This window comes from Scyliorhinus torazame, chromosome 25 (assembly GCF_047496885.1).
Source record: "Scyliorhinus torazame isolate Kashiwa2021f chromosome 25, sScyTor2.1, whole genome shotgun sequence".
Taxonomy (NCBI): Eukaryota; Metazoa; Chordata; class Chondrichthyes; order Carcharhiniformes; family Scyliorhinidae; genus Scyliorhinus; species Scyliorhinus torazame.
Window position 1 is genome coordinate 15,667 of NC_092731.1, and position 26,711 is coordinate 42,377.

Consider the following 26,711-nt stretch of genomic DNA (forward strand, 5'->3'; position numbering starts at 1 on the left):
TTCATTCCAATGTAGGTAAAGTTTAAAGTGATACGAAACATACAGACTTGCGGGCACCTTTATTTAACATGAAGCTAAACTGAAACTTTAAGCCATTCTTACCATATTAATACAGGAACACAAATATTAAACACACTTATGCCTCATCTCTAACAAACACAATAAAAATTACTTAAACTATCTAAATTTCCAAACAACAGTTACCCCTCCCTTGTGACAATAATCACAACACTTTCGAGAAACCATGCCGCAATAATCGAGGCTGAAGGAAAGGCAATGAAGTTATTGAGGAGACATGTTAGTTCAAAGAATTAATACCTCCTTCCTATTTAGTCTGTTCACCCCCAGGACAGGTACAGCACGGGGTTAGATACAGAGTAAAGCTCCCTCTACACTGTCCCCATCAATCACTCCCAGGACAGTGAGAGCATGCAGTTAGATACAGAGTAAAGCTCCCACTCTAGGGGCAGCACCGTAACACTGTGGATAGCACAATTGCTTTACAGCTCCAGGGTCCCAGGTTCGATTCCGGCTGGTTTCACTGGCTGTGCGGAGTCTGCACATCCTCCCCGTGTGTGCGTGGGTTTCCTCCGAGTGCTCCGGTTTCCTCCCACAGTCCAAAGATGTACAGGTTAGGCGGATTGGCCATGATAAATTGCCCTTAGTGTCCAAAATTGACCTTAGTGTTGGGTGGGGTTACTGGGTTATGGGGATAGGGTGGAGGTGTTGACCTTGGGTAGGATGCTCTTTCCAAGAGCCGGTGCAGACTCGATGGGCCGAATGGCCTCCTTCTGCACTGTAAATTCGATGAATTCTATGAATTCAAAAGTGTCCCCATCAAACGCTTCCAGGACAGGTACAGCATTGGGTAAGATACAGAGTAAAGCTCCCTCTACAGTGTCCTCATCAAACACTCCCAGGACCGGTACAGCACGGAGTTAGATACAGAGTAAAGATCCCTCGACACTGTCCCCATCAAACACTCCCAGGCCAGGTACAGCACGGGGTTAGATACAGAGTAAAGCTCCCTCTACAGTGTCCCCATCAAACACTCCCAGGACAGGTATAGCACGGGGTTAGATACAGAGTAAAGCTCCCTCTACACTGTCTCCATCAAACGACTCCCAGGACAGATACAGCACAGGGTTACATACAGAGTAAAGCTCCCTCTACACTGTCCTCATCAAACACTCCCAGGCCAGACACAGCACGGGGTTAGATACAGAGTAAAGCTCCCTCTACACTGTCCCCATCAAACACTCCCAGGGCAGGTATAGCACGGGGTTAGATACAGAGTAAAGCTCCCTCTACACTGTCCCCATCAAACACTCCCAGGGCAGGTATAGCACGGGGTTAGATACAGAGTAAAGCTCCCTCTACAGTGTCCCCATCAAACACTCCCAGGACCGGTACAGCACGGAGTTAGATACAGAGTAAAGATCCCTCTACACTGTCCCCATCAAACACTCCCAGGACAGGTACAGCACGGGGTTAGATACAGAGTAAAGCTCCCTCTACACTGTCTCCATCAAACGACTCCCAGGACAGATACAGCACAGGGTTACATACAGAGTAAAGCTCCCTCTACACTGTCCTCATCAAACACTCCCAGGCCAGGCACAGCACGGGGTTAGATACAGAGTAAAGCTCCCTCTACACTGTCCCCATCAAACACTCCCAGGACAGGTACAGCACGTGTTTAGATACAGAGTAAAGCTTCCTCTACACTGTCTCCATCAAACCCCCCCAGGACAGGTACAGCACGGGGTTAGATACAGAGGAAAGCTCCCTCTACCCTGTCCCCATCAAACACCCCCAGGACAGGTACAGCACGGGGTTAGGTACAGAGTAAAGCTCCCTCTACCCTGTCCCCATCAAACACTCCCAGGACAGATACAGCACGGGGTTAGATACAGAGTAAAGCTCCCTCTACAGTGTCCCCATCAAACACTCCCAGGACCGGTACAGCACGGAGTTAGATACAGAATAAAGATCCCTCTACACTGTCCCCATCAAACACTCCCAGGACAGGTACAGCACGGGGTTAGATACAGAGTAAAGCTCCCTCTACACTGTCTCCATCAAACGACTCCCAGGACAGATACAGCACAGGGTTACATACAGAGTAAAGCTCCCTCTACACTGTCCTCATCAAACACTCCCAGGCCAGGCACAGCACGGGGTTAGATACAGAGTAAAGCTCCCTCTACACTGTCCCCACCAAACACTCCCAGGGCAGGTACAGCACGTGTTTAGATACAGAGTAAAGCTTCCTCTACACTGTCTCCATCAAACCCCCCCAGGACAGGTACAGCACGGGGTTAGATACAGAGGAAAGCTCCCTCTACCCTGTCCCCATCAAACACTCCCAGGACTGGTACAGCACGGGGTTAGATACAGAGTAAAGCTCCCTCTACACTGTCCCCATCAAACACTCCCAGGACAGGTACAGCACGGGGTTAGATACAGAGTAAAGCTCCCTCGCCACTGTCCCCATCAAACACTCCCAGGACAGGTACAGCACGGGGTTAGATACAGAGTAAAGCTCCCTCTACACTGTCCAAAACAAACACTCCCAGGACAGGTACAGAACGGTTCACTGGGGTACCAGAGTATCTTCGACAACAAGAATCCAATTTTTTAAAATTATAAATTTAGAATACCCGATTCACTTTTTCCAATTAAGCGGCAATTTAGCGTTATCAATCCATCCATCTTGCACAACTTTGGGTTGCGGGGGCGAAACTCACGTAAACACGGGGAGAATGTGCAAACTCCACACGGACAGTGACCCAGAGCCGGGATCGAACCTGGGACCTCGGCGCCATGAGGCAACAGTGCTAACCACTGCGTTAGCGTGCTGCCCTGAGAATCCAATTATAAAGTTTCCTCAAAAATTGTTGAAGTTACACTTTATTGGTTGTTCTGCTTTGAGGAGGGGGTACTCACTAGCTAGTTAATTGCCACTAACACCCATCTTGAATGAGATAACAATGCTGCCCAGGTAAATGGAGATGAGTTTTGGCCCTCGTGTTTCGGACCCTTCCTACAAACAGTTAATAATAATTATCGCTTATTGTCACGAGTAGGCTTCAATGAAGTTACTGTGAAAAGCCCCTAGTCGCCACATTCCGGCTCCTGTTCGTGGAGGCTGGTACGGGAATTGAACCCACGTTGTTGGCCTTGTTTTGCATTACAAGCCAGCTGTTTAGCCCACTGTTACCCCCGTCTCCCGTTGGCAACATACCTGGCATCCAGATCTTTTGTGCGGAGAAAATTCAAAATGGATGCAAAGACAGTTGGATCCCGATCGATGAATATCTAAAATAAATGGCAGAGAGGAGGTTCAGCCTGAAGCATCGTTCGATTCTGTGCACAGGATCAATATCTACGGCGCATTGAGGTTTCTATGAATATGTGTTACTCACGGCTCCTGTTTCATCCTTCAATGTGGAGATTCGTCCGCTCAGCAAGCTGAAACATAGCAAACCACAACAGCATCAGATCAATTACCCAGACTCACTGGAGGACAACTGAGAGCCTCATCGGCCTCACAACCAGTCCCACACCTCACCACCAACCACATTGCCCTCGCCCGGCCCCCAGCGCCCCTCGCCCGGCCCCCAGCGCCCCCCTCGCCCGGCCCCCAGCGCCCCCCTCGCCCGGCCCCCAGCGCCCCCCTCGCCCGGCCCCCAGCGCCCCCCTCGCCCGGCCCCCAGCGCCCCCCTCGCCCGGCCCCCAGCGCCCCCCTCGCCCGGCCCCCAGCGCCCCCCTCGCCCGGCCCCCAGCGCCCCCCTCGCCCGGCCCCCAGCGCCCCCCTCGCCCGGCCCCCAGCGCCCCCCTCGCCCGGCCCCCAGCGCCCCCCTCGCCCGGCCCCCAGCTCCCCCCTCGCCCGGCCCCCAGCGCCCCCCTCGCCCGGCCCCCAGCGCCCCCCTCGCCCGGCCCCCAGCGCCCCCCTCGCCCGGCCCCCAGCGCCCCCCTCGCCCGGCCCCCAGCGCCCCCCTCGCCCGGCCCCCAGCGCCCCCCTCGCCCGGCCCCCAGCGCCCCCCTCGCCCGGCCCCCAGCGCCCCCCTCGCCCGGCCCCCAGCGCCCCCCTCGCCCGGCCCCCAGCGCCCCCCTCGCCCGGCCCCCAGCGCCCCCCTCGCCCGGCCCCCAGCGCCCCCCTCGCCCGGCCCCCAATCTCCCCTCGCCCGGCCCCCAATCTCCCCTCGCCCGGCCCCCAGCGCCCCCCTCGCCCGGCCCCCAATCTCCCCTCGCCCGGCCCCCAATCTCCCCTCGCCCGGCCCCCAATCTCCCCTCGCCCGGCCCCCAATCTCCCCTCGCCCGGCCCCCAATCTCCCCTCGCCCGGCCCCCAATCTCCCCTCGCCCGGCCCCCAATCTCCCCTCGCCCGGCCCCCAATCTCCCCTCGCCCGGCCCCCAATCTCCCCTCGCCCGGCCCCCAATCTCCCCTCGCCCGGCCCCCAATCTCCCCTCGCCCGGCCCCCAATCTCCCCTCGCCCGGCCCCCAATCTCCCCTCGCCCGGCCCCCAATCTCCCCTCGCCCGGCCCCCAATCTCCCCTCGCCCGGCCCCCAATCTCCCCTCGCCCGGCCCCAGCTCCCCTCGCCCAGCCCCAGCTCCCCTCGCCCAGCCCCAACCACTCCACCCGGTCTCAGGGCCCACAAGCAGCCACACCTCTTGCACACAAACACAAAACACGCCCCATTCACTTCAAACTTAATCCACAAGCAATTCTGAACCGGATGGACTCGAATTCAAAGACTTGCTTTGGTGAAGTTTGATGAAATACATGGCAAACCTGGATTAGTAAAACTCTCCATGTTAAAACGCAGGAAACAAATGGGGAAAAGAAGTGGGGTGATTCTCTGGAAGGATTTCGAAGTCCAGAAAGACGAGCTGTTAGGTAATTTGGACATTCTGAATTCTCCCTCTGTGTACCCGAACAGGCGCCGGAATGTGGCGACTAGGGGTTTTTCACAGTAACTTCATTGCGATGTTAAGGTAAACCTACTTGTGGCAATAAAGATTATTTGAAAAAGTGCTGTAGCGAGCAGGAATTGTTGCGAGCTTCCTGGTACTCGGTCCAGCGAGGCCGGCAACATGATTCAACATTAATTGGTCCACTTACCGAGGCCGCACGGGCTTCTCGCGAAAATTATGGTTCGTCGGCCGATTCACCGGGACCGCACTCGCCAGCCCCCCGCTCACAAGGTCGAGCAGCACTAAAGCTGCACTCGCTCAGCTAAACCCAGCCAGCTCACATCAATCTGCCCAGGAGACCGGCCCCAAGATTCGGGTATGCTGACCCGGGGAGGCTGCTAGATTCTGTGGAGGCCAGGAGGGAAGTCCTGTTCCCCCGAAGGTCCCGCAGGGTGGGCCACACGGCAGTCAGTGCTGCCTGGGATGAGGTGGCAGTGGGAGTCAGCTCAAGGAGTGTGAAGGTCACTGTTCTACACTGGGCAGCACAAGTGAGTTGCCCAGTATCCCCCCCCCCCCCCCGGCCTCCAACCCTCCACCCCCCACAGGAGCGTCTACCCCCTCCCTTCACACCCTCCAACCCTTCCTCTACCCTCTCCCCCTTCAACCCACCCCCCCCCCCCCAAACCCTTCTTCACCCCCTCCCCCACCACATGTGTGGCTAACAATGCTCTGTGCATCTCCTCAGGAAAAGCTCTCCCACAATCGCCGGGAGAGGGCTCAGACTGGCGGTCGTATGCCAGACATCAGGATCCTCATCTCCTTCGAGGAGCGGGCCCTGGAGGAGACCGGTGTGGCCGTGGGCAGGGCGGTCACCCACGTGGAGGCTGGTGGACGCCGCAGAGGTGAGGAACCACCGGCCTCCACCCGGAGGACCCGGAGTTATTATTGTCTTACTGACTGACAAACGCCTCCCGCTGACCACATGCCCATCTCCCCAGACATATCCCCCCTCCCCGTGGTATTCACCCACCCTCCGGCCATGGACATGTCCCCGGAGCTGTGTCCCATCTCCTGGGGGTTCGGATGTTGCGTGTGTGGTGTTGTCTCCCACAGTGTCCAGGCATCTGGGTGTGATTGGGATGCTGGGCAATGACCCCCACATGCTGCATGGCCCACCCACGGGGATCCACTTGGGGTGCGTGAAGTGCTCAATCAACCACGATTGCTAATTCCCTATTAGTGATAGCCTTCAGCCGCACGGGCAGAGGCCTCGGCAGTCAGCGGGGGATATGGGTGGTTCATGGGCCAGACGGGCAGGGACAGGAGTTCCCCCAGAACAGGTTCACATGATCCAGGGATTGGCATGGTGGTGCTGTGAAGGGTTTCCTGCCCAGCGCCCCAATCCTGCAGAGGTCCACCCACCCCCTGCCGAGCACAGGGGCAGCAAGCCCCGCACCCCTGGGCTCTTTGCCTGTGAGTAATAATGGCTGCTCACCTCCTCGGCTCCCCACAGAAGCCGTTCTGTCAGGTTCATGTTTTTCAAAAGGAGTTCTAATCGATGCCAGCGTGATCACTCGCTGGGGAGGCCGCTGAATGACGGGAGGCCGCTGGATATGGAGGTCGCTCCCGTTAGTTGTATGGAAATAGAATAGGTCTTTAGTGGTGAGAATTGGTTTCTTGCCACGCTCCGGCGAGATCCCGATTTCGCTAATGGGAGTGGCCTAGTTGCATCGTGAACTGTTTGGCGCCTGGCGCGGTTCTCGATTTCGGCCTCGCCTGCTATTCACCAGCCTGGTTTTGCTCGAGCAAGGTCGTAACGAGGCCGGAGAAGCGAGTCCTAAATGACCAATCACAAAACCCTGTTGCGGAGTGTCGTTTGTACTGAAACTGGAAAAGGAGATGCCTTTAATCATGGCCAGTGTCTTACCTCGAGAAGAAAGAGTCTGTGATCCAGGTCAGAGTCTGTCGTGACGAACTGAACCTGAAGGTTTTCAAAGAAACAGTATCAGCAAATGTCAGCCAGAGTGGCCCCCCCCCGGACCCAGGCCGCCCCCCCCCGGACCCAGGCCGCCCCCCCCCCGGGACCCAGGCCGCCCCCCCCCCGGGACCCAGGCCGTCCCCTCGGACCCAGCCCCCCCGGACCCAGCCCCCCCCCTCTGACCCAGGGCCGCCCCCCCTCTGACCCAGGGCCCCCCCCCCTCTGACCCAGGGCCCCCCCCCCTCTGACCCGCGCCGCCCCCCCGGACCCAGGCCGCCCCCCCGGACCCAGCCCCCCCCCTCTGACCCAGGGCCCCCCCCCCTCTGACCCAGGCCGCCCCCCCCCGGACCCAGGCCGCCGCCCCCCCCCGGACCCAGGCCGCCCCCCCCCCCGGACCCAGGCCGCCCCCCCCCCCGGACCCAGGCCGCCCCCCCCCCCGGACCCAGGCCGCCCCCCCCCCCGGACCCAGGCCGCCCCCCCCCGGACCCAGGCCCCGCCCCCCCGGACCCAGGCCGCCCCCCCGGACCCAGGCCGCCCCCCCGGACCCAGGCCACACCCTCGGACCCAGGCCACACCCTCGGACCCAGGCCACACCCTCGGACCCAGGCCACACCCTCGGACCCAGGCCACACCCTCGGACCCAGGCCACACCCTCGGACCCAGGCCACACCCTCGGACCCAGGCCACACCCTCGGACCCAGGCCACACCCTCGGACCCAGGCCACACCCTCGGACCCAGGCCACACCCTCGGACCCAGGCCACACCCTCGGACCCAGGCCACACCCTCGGACCCAGGCCACACCCTCGGACCCAGGCCACACCCTCGGACCCAGGCCACACCCTCGGACCCAGGCCACACCCTCGGACCCAGGCCACACCCTCGGACCCAGGCCACACCCTCAGACCCAGGCCACACCCTCAGACCCAGGCCACACCCTCAGACCCAGGCCACACCCTCAGACCCAGGCCACACCCTCGGACCCAGGCCACACCCTCGGACCCAGGCCACACCCTCGGACCCAGGCCACACCAAAGAACAAACAAAGAACAAAGAAATGTACAGCATAGGAACAGGCCCTTCTGCCCTCCAAGTCCGTGCCGACCATGCTGCCTGAGTAAACTACAATCTTCTACACTTTCTGGGTCTGTATCCCTCTATTCCCATCCTATTCATATATTTGTCAAGATGCCCCTTAAATGTCACTATCGTCCCTGCTTCCACCACCTCCTCCGGTAGCGAGTTCCAGGCACCCACTACCCTCTGCGTAAAAAACTTGCCTCGTACATCTACTCGAAACCTTGCCCCTCGCACCTTAAACCTATGCCCCCTAGTAATTGACCCCTCTACCCTGGGGAAAAGCCTCTGACTATCCACTCTGTCTATGCCCCTCATAATTTTGTACACCTCTATCAGGTCTCCCCTCAACCTCCTTTGTTCCAGTGAGAACAAACCGAGTTTATTCAATTGCTCCTCATAGCTAATGCCCTCCATACCAGGCAACATTCTGGTAAATCTCTTCTGCACCCTCTCTAAGGCCTCCACATCCTTCTGGTAGTGTGGCGACCAGAATTGAACACTATACTCCAAGTGTGGCCTAACTAAGGTTCCATACAGCTGCAACACGATTTGCCAATTCTTATACTCAATGCCCTGGCCAATGAAGGCAAGCATGCCGTATGCCTTCTTGACTACCTTCTCCACCTGTGTTGCCCCTTTCAATGACCTGTGGACCTGTACTCCTAGATCTCTTTGACTTTCAATACTCTTGAGGGTTCTACCATTCACTGTATATTCCCTACCTGCATTAGACCTTCCAAAATGCATTACCTCACATTTGTCCGGATTAAACTCCATCTGCCATCTCTCCGCCCAAGTCTCCAAACAATCTAAATCCTGCTGTATCCTCTGACAGTCCTCATTGCTATCCGCAATTCCACCAACCTTTGTGTCGTCTGCAAACTTACTAATCAGACCAGTTACATTTTCCTCCAAATCATTTATATATACTACAAACAGCAAAGGTCCCAGCACTGATCCCTGTGGAACACCACTAGTCACAGCCCTCCAATTAGAAAAGCATCCTTCCATTGCTACTCTCTGCCTTCTATGACCTAGCCAGTTCTGTATCCACCTTGCCAGCTCACCCCTGATCCAGTGTGACTTCACCTTTTGTATTAGTCTACCATGAGGGACCTTGTCAAAGGCCTTACTGAAGTCCATATAGACAACATCCACTGCCCTACCTGCATCAATCATCTTAGTGGCCTCCTCGAAAAACTCTATCAAGTTAGTGAGACACGACCTCCCCTTCACAAAACCGTGCTGCCTCTCACTAATACGTCCATTTGCTTCCAAATGGGAGTAGATCCTGTCTCGAAGAATTCTCTCCAGTAATTTCCCTACCACTGAAGTAAGGCTCACCGGCCTGTAGTTCCCTCGTCTTTTTGGATCTCAATGTGACCCAGGCGATCTACACACCCTTCTCCAGACTCAACATCTACCAATTTCTTCTCTTTGGTGAATACTGATGCAAAGTATTCATTTAGTACCTCACCCATTTCCTCTGGCTCCACACATAGATTCCCTTGCCTATCCTTCAGTGGGCCAACCCTTTCCCTGGCTACCCTCTTGCTTTTTATGTACGTGTAAAAAGCCTTGGGATTTTCCTTAACCCTATTTGCCAATTACTTTTCGTGACCCCTTCTAGCCCTCCTGACTCCTTGCTTAAGTTCCTTCCTACTTTCCTTATATTCCACGCAGGCTTTGTCTGTTCCCAGCCTTTTAGCCCTGACAAATGCCTCCTTTTTCTTTTTGACGAGGCCTACAATATCTCTCGTTATCAAAGGTTCCCAAAAATTGCCATATTTATCCTTCTTCCTCACAGGAACATGCCGGTCCTGAATTCCTTTCAACTGACACTTGAAAGCCTCCACATTTCAGATGTTGATTTGCCCTCAAACATCCGCCCCCAATCTATGTTCTTCAGTTCCCGCCTAATATTGTTATAATTAGCCTTCCCCCAATTTAGCACATTCATCCTAGGACCACTCTTATCCTTGATCACCAGTACTTTAAAACTTACTGAATTGTGGTCACTGTTACCGAAATGCTCCCCTACTGAAACATCTACCACCTGGCCGGGCTCATTCCCCAATACCAGGTCCAGTACCGCCCCTTCCCTAGTTGGACTGTCTACATATTGTTTTAAGAAGCCCTCCTGGATGTCCCTTACAAACTCCGCCCCGTCTAAGCCCCTGGCACTAAGTGAGTCCCAGTCAATATTGGGGAAGTTGAAGTCTCCCATCACCACAACCCTGTTGTTTTTACTCTTTTCCAAAATCTGTCTACCTATCTGCTCCTCTATCTCCCGCTGGCTGTTGGGAGGCCTGTAGTATACCCCCAACATTGTGACTGCACCCTTCTTATTCCTGATCTCTACCCATATAGCCTCACTGCCCTCTGAGGTGTCCTCCCGCAGTACAGCTGTGATATTCTCCCTAACCAGTAGCGCAACTCCGCCACCCCTTTTACATCCCCCTCTATCCCGCCTGAAATCTCTAAATCCTGGAACATTTAGCTGCCAATCCTGCCCTTCCCTCAACCAGGTCTCTGTAATGGCAACAACATCATAGTTCCAAGCTCTAAGTTCATCTGCCTTACCCGTAATACTTCTTGCATTAAAACATATGCACTTCAGGCCACCAGACCCGCTGTGTCCAGCAACTTCTCCCTGTCTGCTCTGCCTCAGAGCCCCACTGTCCCTATTCCATAGTTCTCCCTCAATGATCACAACTTCTGACCTATTGCTCCTGTGCCCACCCCCCTGCACCCTCGGACCCAGGCCGCCCCCCCGGACCCAGGCCGCCGCCCCCCCCCGGACCCAGGCCGCCCCCCCCCCCCCCGGACCCAGGCCGCCCCCCCCCCCGGACCCAGGCCGCCGCCCCCCCCCCCCCCGGACCCAGGCCGCCGCCCCCCCCCCCCCGGACCCAGGCCGCCGCCCCCCCCCCCCCCGGACCCAGGCCGCCGCCCCCCCCCGGACCCAGGCCGCCGCCCCCCCCCCCGGACCCAGGCCGCCGCCCCCCCCCCCCCCGGACCCAGGCCGCCGCCCCCCCCCCCCCGGACCCAGGCCGCTGCCGCCCCCCCCCCCGGACCCAGGCCGCCCCCCCCCCCCCGGACCCAGGCCGCCCCCCCCCCCCGGACCCAGGCCGCCCCCCCCCCCCGACCCAGGCCGCCCCCCCCCCCCGGACCCAGGCCGCACCCCCCGGACCCAGGCCGCACCCCCCCGGACCCAGGGCAAGTGAGCAAGCCTGTGTCATGCCAGAGGTCAAAATACGTTGGTCTGATTCGCAAATTAACTTTCAAAATTCACAAACAGCTCATGAAAAAGCAACAAATTCAAGAAAGGTTGTCACCAGCCAGTCCACCAACATATATTATCCAGTTACATTATGGTTCCTCCACTGTCAGGGAATGAATAATTCCAGGAACTGGCACATTGCTGGGACCAGAAAGAAAGAGAGGATCTAACCATCACCCCCTGACATTCAATGGTATTACCAACACTGAATCCCCACTATCAACATCCTGGGGGTTACCACTGACAGAAACTGAACTGGACCCAGCCACTCTAATACTGTGGCCACGATTTAACCCGCAAAAAACAGAGTCCGGGCGCCATTTTAAATGCCGTTCCGATCTCTCGACACCCTCCTCAAACACACCACGGCCTCCAGACCCCCCCCCCCCCCCCCCCTTGCCCACCTCTTAAGAGCAGGGCACCCCGGGCCCAATCCCTGGCACAGGAATCCTGGCACTCGGGCACTGCCAGGCTGGCAGTGCCCCTACCAGCCTGGCAGTGCCAAGGTTCCCGGGTACAACCCTGCCCAGAGCTTGACCACCCGGGGCCTCCAGTGGTCTGGGAGACCTCTGCAGATATTGTTACGCCTGGTCCAGGTTTGTGTGGAGCAGTGCTAAACGGCGCTCTGGCGAGGTATCCTGGTCCAGGTTTGTGTGGAGCAGGGGTAAACGGCACCCTGGCGAGTATCCCAGGCACGGGTGTCTGTTCCCTGGCCTCAGGGTGGCTCACTTAAATATGTAAATCAGGATCTCACTCAGTGAGGGAGACATCCAGGTTGCGAAGTCTTCTGAGATCTTGTTAGACATTGCGAGGCGTTCCGAGCATCACAAATCTCGCCAGAAGCCTCATCACGTCACTGAATCCCTCCACCATCGACGAACAGTGGCAGCCGTGTGTACCATCTACAAGATGCACTGCAGGATGTCACGGAGGGTCTTTAGACAACACCTTCCAAACCCACAACCGCTACATCTAGAAGGACAAGAGCAGCAGAGACATGGGAACCCCACCACCTGGAGGTTCCCCTCCAAGTCACTCACACTCCCGAGTTGGAAATATATCCCACCTGCTAAAATACCACACCGGAAAAGCAACAATCCTTCACTGTCTTTAAGTTCACAAAAGTCAATCCAATAGATAGACTTTTATCCCCCTCCAGCCCCCAATTGTTATGGGCGAGGCGTTTTCAGAACCCCAAAATGTATCATGGAGTTCAACCAACCTCCCCCTTTAATGTATGTGTTGCTTTTCCTAGCACACGGCTTTTTCCCGAGGTGTGGGATTACAATTATGGACATGTGGATTTTTAAAACACAAAACACTGTTTATTCCATGAACTCAACTTAACATCTTAAATAAACATTGGATCTCTTAACACCCCTTACTTCAAAGATAACTCAGAAAATATTGCAACAGTAAATGATTCCTTAAAATGTTCCTTCAAACTTCCAAGAGACTTGACACCTTTAAACAAAATCACATCAGGTTAAAGGATATATATATTTTCTGTAGAATGGCAGAGATATATTAGCTTGGTTGACTTCAGCTCCAACACCTTGCTTTCTCCCTGCAAACTGCAAAACACAGACACACACCCAGCTCTTTTCAAAACTGGCTTCTCCCTTCAGGCAACTCCCAGCAAACCAGAACTTCTGAAGCTGCTGTCTCAAACTGGCTTTCTCCTTTTAATCAGCTCACAGCAAAACAGCCAGGCACACACCCAGCTCTTTTCAAAACTGAAACTAAAAACCTGCCAAATTAAACTGCAAAATGGCTGACCTGACCTCAGCCCCACCCACTCTCTGACATCACTGTTTTCTTAAAGGTACATTGCTTAAACATCCATGTCTTAAAAGTACTCTCACATGACACTGCAATGAATTTACTGCGAAAAGCCGCGAGTCGGCACATTGCAGCACCTGTGTTCAAACTTAAATCTTTACATCTAAGCAGCCTCAGAAAACCAAAGAGTAACCACTAAACTCAAATAGTAGCCCTCAAGAGTAAAATATATATTGACATCCCCCCCCCCCCCCCCATTGCACATTCTGGCCCAAGGAGGTGGATTTGTGTGGGAGTGGGAGCGGATTTGTAAACACTCTCTGACCCAGGCTAAGGGACAGGAACATACTCATGCACCATCTCTCTCTCTCTCTGACTCAGCTCCAATCTTTATACTATACCCTGGAGGTCACGAGGAACACGGACGCTGGAGGTCACGAGGAACACGGACCCTGGAGGTCACGAGGAACACGGACGCTGGAGGTCACGAGGAACACGGACTCAAGAAATTCTGAACTTTCAAGCCAACAAATTTTAATCTATTAGTGCCTCTGTTAGGGTTACGGTTAGTGCCTCTGTTTATTTTGAAGTTATTCAGGTTTTAAGGGGCTAGAGGCGAAGGAGATGTTTCTGAATGGCCTCAGACTATAAGTAAATCATTGGGATTGTGACTGAAGCTTAATCTCCCCTCCCTCTGATCCAGATCACACAAACAGCCAATGAAAGTATTAGGTTTTAAACAGAATAGGAAGATCCCAGGATTGTTGGAATGTAGCCAGAGAGAAGTTGGAACACAAGCGACCACTCAGTGATCCTAGCGTGGGGAAATACTCAGCCAGGATCTCTGCAAAGCCAAATCCTTTCCTCATCTCCTTTCCAGCCTCACTTATTCCACATGTATCTCAACTGAAATTTCATCCCTCGGATTTCATATCTACCAACTGTTACAGATGGCTCCAAGGTATTCAGTGTCCCTTCACCATTCTTCTTGCCTTTTCCCAAGATTCACAATCCACATTCTGGACCATCACATCCACATTCTGGACCACTCTCTACAGCTCTATCTCAAAGCTGTCCCATTCTGTCTTTCATTTCATGCTTCATCACATCCAATGCGATAACAAAACCGTCCGGATCTTTCTTTCCCTTCACTATTTCTGACCCCATCTCTCCTTTAGATCTCTTTTCACTGCCTGACCCTGAACTCTCGTCCTCGCCAATAGCTTTAGTGAATTTCAAGCTCGATAGGAAGCTGAGCTCCTCTTCTTCATCGTCACTGCGAACGCACTTTCTGGCCACAAGACTTTCCCCTCAAACCTTTCATCAGAATTTCTCTTTCACTTGGACCTCTCTCTCTGGACTCTTACTCTCTCCAGATCTTTTCATCGAGAACTGTCATCATGACATTGACAATCTGTATTTCTCTGCTGCCCTCACTCACACTAACCTGCCCCCTTCGGAAATTCCAAACTCTTTTCTCTCAGGTGGACTAAACATTGTCATCAAACCTGTGACCAGTCTGCTCCCACCTTTACCTGTGGTGCGTCTGACCCCTCAAACACTTTAACAGTCTCCTGAGCCAAACGTATTTTTCACCAACATGTGTTTTTTTTGAGTTCCAAATTATTTTTTTCCCCAATTAAGGGGCAATTTAGCGTGGCCAATCCACCTGCCCTGCACATCTTTGGGTTGTGGGGGAGAAACCCACGCAAACACGGGGAGAATGTGCAAACTCCACATGGACAGTGACCCGGGGCCGGGATCGAACCTGAGTCCTCGGCGCCCTAGGCAACAGTGAAAACCACTGCCCCACCTGATTTTCAACAAAATGTTGAGCCCATCTACAGCTCCACCCAGATGCCAAGCTATTTTTCAATCTCCCTCTCTGACACCCATTCCCATAACATCCCTCCCACCCCTTCCCCTCAACACCTTCCACTGAAAGAAACGGGATACAAGACCCGTCCTTTTACCCTCCTTTCCATCCAAGGTGGGAAATATCCCTCCAACATGACTTGCACTTTTTCTAATTAATTATGCTGTTTTCATCACAACATTTGAAAAGTAAAAGTTACATTTGTTCTTAATGTTTGGGTTAATGCCGGTGGTGAAAATGGAGTCCACATTTTCACATGCGGTCCCGTCCCCGTCATTTTCACAAGCAGTCCCCCCCCCCACATTTTCACATGCAGTCCCCCCCCCCCCCCACATTTTCACATGCAGTCCCCCCCCCCCCCCCACATTTTCACATGCAGTCCCGTCCCCGTCCCCCACATTTTCACATGCAGTCCCCCCCCCCACATTTCCACATGCAGTCCGCCCCCAGTCAGAGTTTATGTTCAGCCATCACTGCAGGATTGCAACACATCCTATGTGGGGCGGCACGGTAGCTCAGTGGTTAGCACTGTTGCTTCACAGCCGGTTGGATTTCCGGCTTGAGTTAGTGTGTCTGTGTGGAATCTGCATGTTCCCTCCCCATGTCTGCGTGGGTTTCCTCCGGCTGCTCCGGTTTCCTCCCACAGTCCAAAGATGTGCAGGTTAGGTGGATTGGCCATGATAAATTGCGCTTAGTGTCCAAAAAGATTAGGTGGGGTTACTGGGTTCGGGGGATGGGGTGGAGTTGTGGACTTGGGTGGGGTGATCATTTCAAGGGCCGGTGCAGACTCGATGGGCCGAATGGCCTCCTGAACTGTAAATTCTATGATTCTATGCTGACACTCCAAACCACTGAGGGAGTGCTGCACTGTCAGAGGGTCAGTACTGAGGGAGTGCTGCACTGTCAGAGGGTCAGTACTGAGGGAGTGCCGCACTGTCAGAGGGTCAGTACTGAGGGAGTGCTGCCTTGTCAGAGGGTCAGTACTGAGAGAGTGCTGCACTGTCAGGGGGTCAGTACTGAGAGAGTGCCGCACTGTCAGAGGGACAGTACTGAGGGAGTGCCGCACTGTCAGAGGGTCAGTACTGAAGGAGTGCTGCCTTGTCAGAGGGTCAGTACTGAGGCAGTGCTGCACTGTCAGAGGGTCAGTACTGAGGGAGTGCCGCACTGTCAGAGGGACAGTACTGAGGGAGTGCCGCACTGTCAGAGGGTCAGTACTGAGGGAGTGCCGCACTCTCAGAGGGTCAGTACTGAGGGAGTGCTGCACTGTCAGAGGGTCAGTACTGAGGGAGTGCCGCACTGTCAGAGGATCAGTACTGAGGGAGTGCTGCACTGTCAGAGGGTCAGTACTGAGGGAGTGACGCACTGTCAGAGGGTCAGTACTGAGAGAGTGCTGCACTGTCAGAGGGTCAGTACTGAGGGAGTGCTGCACTGTCAGAGGGTCAGTACTGAGGGAGTGACGCACTGTCAGAGGGTCAGTACTGAGGGAGTGCTGCACTGTCAGAGAGTCAGTACTGAGGGAGTGCTGCACTGTCAGAAGGTCAGTACTGAGGGAGTGCTGCACTGTCAGAGGGTCAGTACTGAGGGAGTGCCGCACTGTCAGAGGGTCAGTACTGAGGGAGTGCCGCACTGTCAGAGGGTCAGTACTGAGGGAGTGCCGCACTGTCAGAGGGTCAGTACTGAGGGAGTGCCGCGCTGTCAGAGGGTCAGTACTGAGGGAGTGCCGCACTGTCAGAGGGTCAGTACTGAGGGAGTGCTGCACTGTCAGAGGGTCAGTACTGAGGGAGTGCCGCGCTGTCAGAGGGTCAGTACTGAGGGAGTGCTGCACTGTCAGAGGGTCAGTACTGAGGGAGTGCCGCGCTGTCAGAGGGTCAGTACTGAGGGAGTGCCGCACTGTCAGAGGGTCAGTACTGAGGGAGTGCTGCACTGTCAGAGTGTCAGTACTGAGGGAGTGCCGCACTGTCAGAGGGTCAGTACTGAGGGAGTGCCGCACTGTCACAGGGTTATTGGTGACACTCTTAAAATGGATACGTGAATGTCACAGCCGGAGAATTAAATACAAGCTTCATGTTGTAAGAGGTGCAGGGAGTGAATTCCAGCCACTCCATCAACATCATTTCTCACATCCAGCTGTGTGCGGATTTTCTGTAAAGCACATTGATGACATCGCGAGGTTGTGAATGATGCTGGAAATGCAAATCTTTCTTTTGCCATTTTAGCCGTTTCCTGAAGTGTAACTGCTTCCAGGGAGTGAATCTCAGTCGCTGTCCAAGCAATGCCGCAGACATTACTGACCAGCATGAAGCCATTAAACAGCAAACGGAAAGAATGTGTTCCTGAACGGAGTTGTTTCGAAGCAGTTTACATTTGAACAACTCCAGGCACTGACTCAGAATCTACACCAGTGACAAGCTGATATCAGAGGGGTTTAGAATGCTCAGCTTTACCCACCTCTTTCCTCCCACATTCAGATGTATAATTTCTCCAGTTTGTGTTAAATTTGCCATATTCACACCATCCCAGCAAACAGAGGGCCAATTATCCAACTTCCTCAAACTTTGTCTTCAAACGAGCTCAGCAAACTTCGGGTGTTTTGTAACCAGCCCCTGATTGGCTTTAAACTGCTCAAATCTTTCAGGTTTACTAGTTGATTGGTCAGATTAGGTGTCATTCAAACCACTTCCTTACTCCCAGAGTACTTTGCACAAGCAGCAATGTCTGCATTTTAAAGGGACATCTCCCTCGGACTGACGGAATTTCTTAAAGCAACAGGACATTGAGAATTCACCGAACAAATCTGAGAGAAACAAGCAGTTTGAATCCCAAAGGGATAGGTTCCTTCAAAGGTATTCAAGACAAAACAAAATGTCTTGAATGAACAGGATATGGTCTGAAGATAATTGATTTTGAGTTCGCAATGATACACCTCGTCAATAAACAGAAAGATGGGCGGCACGGTCCACAGTGGTTAGCACTGTTGCTTCACAGCGCCTGGGTCCTGTCATAATATACATTAGTACATTATGGTGCAGATACACACACACACTGATGGACATGCAGTGGGACCAACCAGCATACAGAACACCGCAGCCAATCACCAGTGAGAGCACACGCACTATAAAGACAGGGGACAGGAGAGTTCCCGCTCATTCTAGCAGCAGCCAGCTCAGAGCACAGAGCTCATAGCCTGCAACACAGACATTCACCATGTGCTGAGTGCCTCACATACCTAGTGATAGGAAAGGGTCCACAGTTAAGCTGGTATTGCTTATACCCACGTTTACAGTATGTTAGCAAAGTTGAACAGTTAATGAAATAGCGTTACACCACTTCCAGCATTGTTGGCTTGTTTGTAAACCAGAACACCCAACACGGCATGGTACAAAGAGTGGCCGCAATCTAGCACTTGTGAGACCTGCAACTTCTCAGCATTCCGGCATCCCACAGCATGGAGAACATCAACCCGCCGCCTCCGCTCCGCATCGCTGGCAATCTCGGGGTAAATTGGGAGATATTTAAACAGCGCTTCCAGCACTTCCTCGAGGCCGTGGACAGGGAGAATGCATCGGACACCAGGAAGATAGCCCTTCCCCTCTCCACGGCGGGGCAACATGCCATCCACATCTTTAACTCCCTGACATTCGAGGACGACGAGGACAAGACCAAGTACAAGAAGGCGCTCCTCAAACTCGACACACACTTCAGTGTTGAAGTCAACGAAAGCTTCGAAAGTTACCTGTTCCAGCAGCGCTTGCAGGGTAAGGACGAGCCTTTCCAATCCTATTTAACACACCTCCGCATCCTCGTGCAATCCTGCAGCTATGGGCCCACCTCCGACTCCAATATACGCGACCAGATTGTCGGACACCCTGCGTCAGCAGCTCCTTAAAGTTAAGCAACTCACCCTGGCGACTGCCATCGAGACCTGTGTCCTGCATGAGAATGCCACCAGCCGGTACTCCTACATACAGGCAGCTGAACTGGCAAGGGACCCATGAGGCGGAACGGGTTCAAACGATCGAACATCTCCCGGGCCGCAGTATGGAGGAGGGCGGCCATTTTCCGCGCTTTCCCAGGCCTCACGTGACGAACGAGGGGACGGTGACGTGGAGGAACGCGATGCGCAGGCCGGCACCACGCAAGACCGTACCACACATGCGTGGCGGCGCAACGAACGCACTGACGTCACGACGTGCGGCAACTGTGGCTCCGCCCACTTAAAGCGGCAATACCCTGCAAAATCGCGACAGTGCCTACGCTGTGGCAGGCTTGGCCATGATGCTGCCTGCTGTCGAGCAGCCCAGCCTGCCAACTCGCAATGATTTAACCAGCCTCGCAGGAATGTTCGGGCAATCCAACCCACCATCACCGAGTCCGATCCTGACTTCATTCAGACCAGTGACACCGAGGACAGGAGGCCTTTTCGAGTCGCTGTCATAACCAAGAACAGGCTGTCCCCGAATCGAAAACACCAGCCGCTGTCGGTGCACAGCATTGATCCGGACAACGAGTGGTGTGCCACCCTGACGGTCAACCGATCCCAGATCAGATTCCGTCTGGACACTGGTGCTTCCGCCAATCTCCTCGCATGGTCAGTATTTCAAACCCTGGGGGTCAAACCAACAATTCTTCCATCCAATTGCCAACTGGTCGACTATAATGGTAACGTCATCCCTGCCACCGGGTCATGCCAACTCGAGGTGACGCACAACTCGCGAAAAGTCACCCTACCCTTCGAGATCGTGGGCTCCTCAAAGGACTCCCTGCTAGGCGCACAGGCGTGCAAGCTCCTCAACCTCGTGCAGCGCGTACATTCCCTCTCTCCACAGGACACGTCTGACTTCCAAGATGCGGACTTCAGGGCGCAACTAAGTGCCATCATCACTCAACACCGAGATGTCTTCAAAGGCATGGGTACACTGCCCTACACATACATAATCCTGCTCAAACAGGACGCCACGCCTGTGGTTCATGCACCGCGCAGAGTCCCAGCACCCCTCAAGGACCGCCTCAAGCAGCAGCTGCAGGACCTCCAGGACCAAGGAGTGATCTCCAGAGTAACGGAACCAACCGACTGGGTCAGTTCCATGGTGTGCGTCAAGAAGCCTTCCGGCGAGCTCCAGATCTGTATCGACCCGAAGGATTTAAATCGTAACATCATGCGGGAGCATTACCCTATCCCCAAGCGTGAGGAGATCCCGTGCGAGATGGCTCGAGCCAACATATTCACCAAGCTGGATGCATCGAAGGGCTTCTGACAGATTCAATTGGATCAGTCCAGCAGGAAGCTGTGTACCTTCAACACTCTATTTGGCAGGTACTGCTACAATAGGATGCCATTTGGAATCATATCAGCATCTGAAGTGTTCCACCGCATCATGGAGCAGATGATGGAGGGCATCGAGGGTGTGCGCGTCTATGTGGACAACATCATCATCTGGTCCACCACCCCGCAGGAGCATATCAGTCGCCTCCAACGCATTTTTAAGCGAATACGGGACCAAGGCCTGCGCCTCAACAGAGCCAAATGTTCTTTCGGACAGACCGAACTCAAGTTTTTAGGAGACCACATCTCCCGGTTGGGTGTGCGGCCGGATGCGGACAAGGTGGCAGCCATCACGGCCATGCAGAAGCCGGCGGATAAGAAGGCAGTGCTCCGGTTCTTAGGAATGGTCAACTTCCTAGGAAAGTTCATCCCTAACCTCGCTTCCCACACCACGGCTCTCTGCAACCTACTTAGGAAGACGATGGACTTCCAGCGGCTTCCCACGCACCATGCGTGAATTCCACGCGTGAATGGGAGGACCTCAAGGTCAAGCTGACCACCGCCCCGGTATTGGCGTTTTTCGATCCTGCAAGGGAGACTAAAATATCGACGGACGCTAGCCAATCTGGCATAGGGGCGGTGCTCCTGCAACGAGATGACACCTCGTCATGGGCCCCTGTTGCCTATGCATCACGGGCCATGACCCCCACAGAGCAGCACTATGCGCAAATCGAGAAGGAGTGCCTAGGCCTGTTGACCGGTGTCTACAAGTTCCATGACTACGTGTATGGCCTTCCCCAGTTCACTGTGGAGACCGACTATCGCCCGCTGGTCAGCATCATCCAAAAAAACCTCAATGATATGACCCCTCGCCTACAACGAATTCTGCTCAAGCTCCGGAGATACGATTTCCAGCTCGTGTACACCCCGGGTAAGGACCTGATCATAGCCGATGCTCTGTCCAGGGCAGTCACCACTCCGTCCGACCCAGAGGGGTTCGTTTGCCAAGTCGACGCCCATGTGGCCTTCACTGCCGCCAATCTGTCGGCCACGGATGAACGCCTAACCCACATTCGCCGTGAGACTGCGGCTGACCCCCTTCCACAACGTGTGATGCACCACATTACTGACGGATGGCTCAAGGGACAATGCCCGCAGTTCTATAATATTCGAGACGATCTGGCAGTCGTTGATGGCGTCCTCCTGAAGCTGGACCGCATCGTGATCCCACACAGGATGCATCACCTGGTTTTAGAGCAGCTGCATGAGAGCCATCTCGGTGTTGAGAAGTGCCGACGAGGGCCCGAGAGGCTGTCTACTGGCCTGGCATAAATGAGGACATTGCCAACACAGTGCTCAAGTGCCCCACCTGTCAGCGGTTCCAGCCGGCCCAACCACGGAGACCCTTCAGCCCCATGAGTTGGTCACGTCCCTTTGGTCTAAGGTAGGTGTGGACCTGTTCCATGCACTCGGCTGGGACTATGTTCTCATAGTTGATTATTTTTCCAGCTATCCCGAGGTTGTATGCCTGCACGACATCACGTCATCGGCTGTTATCCGTGCCTGCAAAGAGACCTTTGCTCGTCACGGCATCCCACTCACTGTGATGTCAGACAATGGCCCCTGCTTCGCGAGCCAGGAATGGTCTAGCTTCACCAGCAGGTACAACTTTGTACACGTGACGTCCAGACCCCTGCACCCCCAGTCAAATGGCAAAGCAGAAAAGGGATTCCACATCGTAAAGAGGCTCCTCTGCAAGGCTGCTGATGCAGGGTGAAGAAGGGTGAGAGAGGGCAAAACGAGATGAATGAGGTTGAAGAGAGCGAAACGAGACGAAGGAGGGTCAAAGAGAGCGAAACGAGATGAAGGAGGGTGGAAGAGAGCGAAAGGAGACGAAGGAGGCTGAAAGAGTGCGAAACCGGGCGAAGGAAGGTGAAAGAGAGTGAAACCGGGCGAAGGAAGGTGAAAGAGAGCGAAACGAGACGTAGGAGGGTGAAAGAAGGCGAAACGAGATGAAGGAGGGTGGAAGAGAGCGAAACGAGAATAAGGAGGGTGAAAGAGAGCGAAACGAGACGAAGGAGGGTAAAAGAGAGCGAAACGAGACGAAGGAGGGTGAAAGAGAGTGAAACAAAACGAAGGAGGAAGAAAGAGAGCGAAACGAGATGAAGGAGGGTCAAAGAGAGCGAAACGAGATGAAGGAGGGTGAAAAAGAGCGAAACGAGGCGAAGGAGGTTGAAAGAGAGCGAAAAGAGACGAAGAAGGGTAAAAGAGAGCGAATCGAGACGAAGGAGGGTGAAAGAGGGCGAAACGAGACGGAGGAGGGTGGAAGAGAGCGAAACGAGACGAAGGAGGGTGAGAGAGAGCGAAATGAGATGAAGGAGGGTGAAAGAGAGCGAAACAAGACGAAGGAGGGTGAAAGAGAGCGAAACGAGACGAAGGAGGGTGAAAGAGAGCGAAACGAGATGAAGGAGGGTGAATGAGGGCGAAACGAACCGAAGGAGGGTGGAAGAGAGCGAAACGAGACAAACGAGGGTGAAAGAGAGCGAAACAAGACGAAGGAGGGTGAGAGAGGGCGAAACGAGATGAAGGAGGTTGAAGAGAGCAAAACGAGACGAAGGAGGGTGGAAGAGAGCGAAACGAGACGAAGGAGGGTGAAAGAGAGCGAAACGAGACGAAGGAGTTTGAAAGAGAGCGAAGCGAGGTGAAGGAGGGTGAAAGAGAGCGAAACGCGACGAAGGAGGGTCAAAGAGAGCGAAACGTGACGAAGGAGGGTGAAAGACAGCTAAACGAGACGAAGGAGGGTGAAAGAGAGCGAAACGAGATGAAGGAGGGTGAATGAGGGCGAAACGAACCGAAGGAGGGTGGAAGAGAGCGAAACGAGACAAAGGAGGGTGAAAGAGAGCGAAACGAGACGAAGGAGGGTGAGAGAGAGCGAAATGAGATGAAGGAGGGTGAAAGAGAGCGAAACAAGACGAAGGAGGGTGAAAGAGAGCGAAACGAGACGAAGGAGGGTGAAAGAGAGCGAAACGAGATGAAGGAGGGTGAATGAGGGCGAAACGAACCGAAGGAGGGTGGAAGAGAGCGAAACGAGACAAAGGAGGGTCAAAGAGAGCGAAACAAGACGAAGGAGGGTGAGAGAGGGCGAAACGAGATGAAGGAGGTTGAAGAGAGCAAAACGAGACGAAGGAGGGTGGAAGAGAGCGAAACGAGACGAAGGAGGGTGAAAGAGAGCGAAACGAGACGAAGGAGTTTGAAAGAGAGCGAAACGAGGTGAAGGAGGGTGAAAGAGAGCGAAACGCGACGAAGGAGGGTCAAAGAGAGCGAAACGTGACGAAGGAGGGTGAAAGACAGCTAAACGAGACGAAGGAGGGTGAAAGAGAGTGAAACGAGGCGAAGGAAGGTGAAAGACAGCGAAACGAGTCAAAGGAGGGTGAAAGAGAGCGAAACGAGACAAAGGAGGGTGAAAGAGGGCGAGACGAGACGAAGGAGGGTGGAAGAGAGCGAAACGAGAGGAAGGTGGGTGAGGGAGAGCAAAACGAGACGAAGGAGGATGAAAGAGAGCGAAAAGAGACGAAGGAGGGTGAAAGAGAGCGAAACGAGACAAAGGATGGTGAAAGAGAGCGAAACGAGACGAAGGAGAGTGAAAGAGAGCGAAACGAGACAAAGGAGGGTGAAAGAGAGCGAAACGAGATGAAGGAGGGTCAAAGAGAGTGAAACGAGCTGAAGGAGAGTGAATGGGAGCGAAACGAGACTAAGTAGGGTGGAAGAGAGCGAATCGAGACAAATGAGGGTGAAAGAGAGCGAAACGAGACGAAGGAGGGTGAAAGAGAGCGAAACGAAATTAAGGAGAGTGAAAGAGAGTGAAATGAGACGAAGGAGGGTGAAAAATAGCTAAACGAGACGAAGAAGGGTCAAAGAGAGTAAAACGAGACGAAGGAGGGTAAAAGAGAGCGAAACGAGACGAAGGAGGGTGAAAGAGAGCGAAATGAGGCGAAGGAAGGTGAAAGAGAGCGAAACGAGACGAAGGAGGGTGAAAGAGATTGAAACGAGACGAAGGAGGGGGAAAGAGAGCGAAACGAGACGAAGGAGGGTGAAAGAAGGCGAAATGAGATGAAGGAGGGTGGAAGAGAGCGAAACGAGACGAAGGAGGGTGAGAGAGAGCGAAACGAGACGAAGGTGGGTGAAAGAGTGCGAAACGAGACGAAGGAGGGTGAAAGAGAGTGAAACGAGACGAAGAAGGGTGAGTGAGGGCGACACGAGATGAAGGAGGGTGGAAGAGAGCGAAATGAGACGAACGAAGGTGAAAGAGAGCGAATCGAGACGAAGGAGGGTGAAAGAGAGCGAAACGAGGCGAAGGAGGGCGAAAGAGAGCGAAACGAGACGAAGGAGGGTCAAAGAGAGCGAAACGAGACGAAGGAGGGTGAAAGACAGCTAAACGAGACGAAGGAGGGTGAAAGAGAGTGAAACGAGGCGAAGGAAGGTGAAAGACAGCGAAACGAGTCAAAGGAGGGTGAAAGAGAGCGGAACGAGAGGAAGGTGGGTGAGGGAGAGCGAAACGAGACGAAGGAGGGTGAAAGAGCGAAACGAGAGGAAGGTGGGTGAGGGAGAGCGAAACGAGGCGAAGGAGGGTGAAAGAGAGCGAAACGAAATGAAGGAGGGTGAAAGAGAGCGAAACGAGACAAAGGAGGGTGAAAGAGAGCGAAACGAGACGAAGGAGGGTGAAAGAGAGCGAAACGAGACGAACGAGGGTGAAGGAGGGCGGAACGAGACGAAGGAGGGTGGAAGAGAGCGAAACGAGACGAAGGAGGGTGAAAGAGAGCGAAACGAGACGAAGGAGGGTGAAAGAAGGCGAAACGAGATGAAGGATGGTGGAAGAGAGCGAAACGAGACGAAGGAGGTGGAGAGAGAGCGAAACGAGACGAAGGAGGGTGAAAGTGAGCGAAACAAGACGAAGGAGGGTGAAAGAGAGTGAAACGAGGCGAAGAAATGTGAGAGAGGGCGAAACGAGATGAAGGAGATTGGAAGAGAGCGATATGAGACGAAGGAAGGTGAAAGAGAGCGAATCGAGACGAAGGAGGGTGAAAGAGAGCGTAACGAGACGAAGGAGGGTGGAAGAGGGCGAAACGAGCCGAAGGAGGGTGAAAGAGAGCGAAATGAGACGAAGGTGGCTGAAAGAGAGCGAAACGAGCCGAAGGAGGGTGAAAGAGAGCGAAACGAGACGAAGGAGGGTGGAAGAGAGCGAAACGAGACGAAGGAGGGCGAAAGAGAGCGAAACGAGACGAAGGAGGGTGAAAGAGAGTGAAAGGAGACGAAGGAGGGTGAAAGAGAGCGAAACGAGACGAAGAAGGGTGAGAGAGGGCAAAACGAGATGAATGAGGTTGAAGAGAGCGAAACGAGACGAAGGAGGGTCAAAGAGAGCGAAACGAGATGAAGGAGGGTGGAAGAGAGCGAAAGGAGACGAAGGAGGCTGAAAGAGAGCGAAACCGGGCGAAGGAAGGTGAAAGAGAGTGAAACCGGGCGAAGGAAGGTGAAAGAGAGCGAAACGAGACGTAGGAGGGTGAAAGAAGGCGAAACGAGATGAAGGAGGGTGGAAGAGAGCGAAACGAGAATAAGGAGGGTGAAAGAGAGCGAAACGAGACGAAGGAGGGTAAAAGAGAGCGAAACGAGATGAAGGAGGGTGAAAGAGAGTGAAACGAAACGAAGGAGGAAGAAAGAGAGCGAAACGAGATGAAGGAGGGTGAAGGAGGGCGAAACGAGACGAAGGAGGGTGGAAGAGAGCGAAACGAGACAAAGGAGGGTGAAAGAGAGAGAAACGAGACGAAGGAGGGTGAAAGAGAGCGAAACGAGGCGAAGGAGGGCGAAAGAGAGCGAAACGAGACGAAGGAGGGTCAAAGAGAGCGAAACGAGACGAAGGAGGGTGAAAGACAGCTAAACGAGACGAAGGAGGGTGAAAGAGAGTGAAACGAGGCGAAGGAAGGTGAAAGACAGCTAAACGAGTCAAAGGAGGGTGAAAGAGAGCGAAACGACATGAAGGAGGGTGAAAGAGAGTGAAACGAGACGAAGGAGGGTGAACATGAGCGAAACGAGAGGGAGGTGGGTGAGGGAGAGCGAAACGAGGCGAAGGAGGGTGAAAGAGAGCGAAACGAAATGAAGGAGGGTGAAAGAGAGCGAAACGAGACAAAGGAGGGTGAAAGAGAGCGAAACGAGGCGAAGAAGGGTGAAAGAGAGCGAAACGAGACGAAGGAGGGTGAAAGAGAGCGAAACGAGACGAACGAGGGTGAAGGAGGGCGGAACGAGACGAAGGAGGGTGGAACAGAGCGAAACGAGACGAAGGAGGGTGAAAGAGAGCGAAACGAGACGAAGGAGGGTGAAAGAAGGCGAAACGAGATGAAGGATGGTGGAAGAGAGCGAAACGAGACGAAGGAGGGTGAAAGAGAGCGAAACGAGACGAAGGAGGGTGAAAGAGAGCGAAACGAGACGAAGGAGTTTGAAAGAGAGCGAAACGAGGTGAAGGAGGGTGAAAGAGAGCGAA

General features: G+C 54.2%; 1 protein-coding gene across 1 annotated transcript in view; it reads right to left on the reverse strand.

Annotated features, from left to right (window-relative positions):
* Positions 1-17,516, reverse strand: part of LOC140402229 (SH3KBP1-binding protein 1-like) — a gene marked incomplete at its 3' end in the record, with an annotated part of 33,073 nt that extends 15,557 nt beyond the window's left edge. Inside the window, exons 1-4 of the mRNA XM_072489857.1 lie at positions 17,365-17,516; positions 6,849-6,902; positions 3,429-3,474; positions 3,248-3,321 (exon numbers count right to left, since the gene is read on the reverse strand). Of these exons, the coding sequence (XP_072345958.1) occupies positions 3,248-3,321; positions 3,429-3,474; positions 6,849-6,902; positions 17,365-17,420 (230 nt within the window). The remainder of the gene's footprint in view (positions 1-3,247; positions 3,322-3,428; positions 3,475-6,848; positions 6,903-17,364) is intronic.
* Between the last annotated feature and the right edge of the window lie 9,195 nt (positions 17,517-26,711).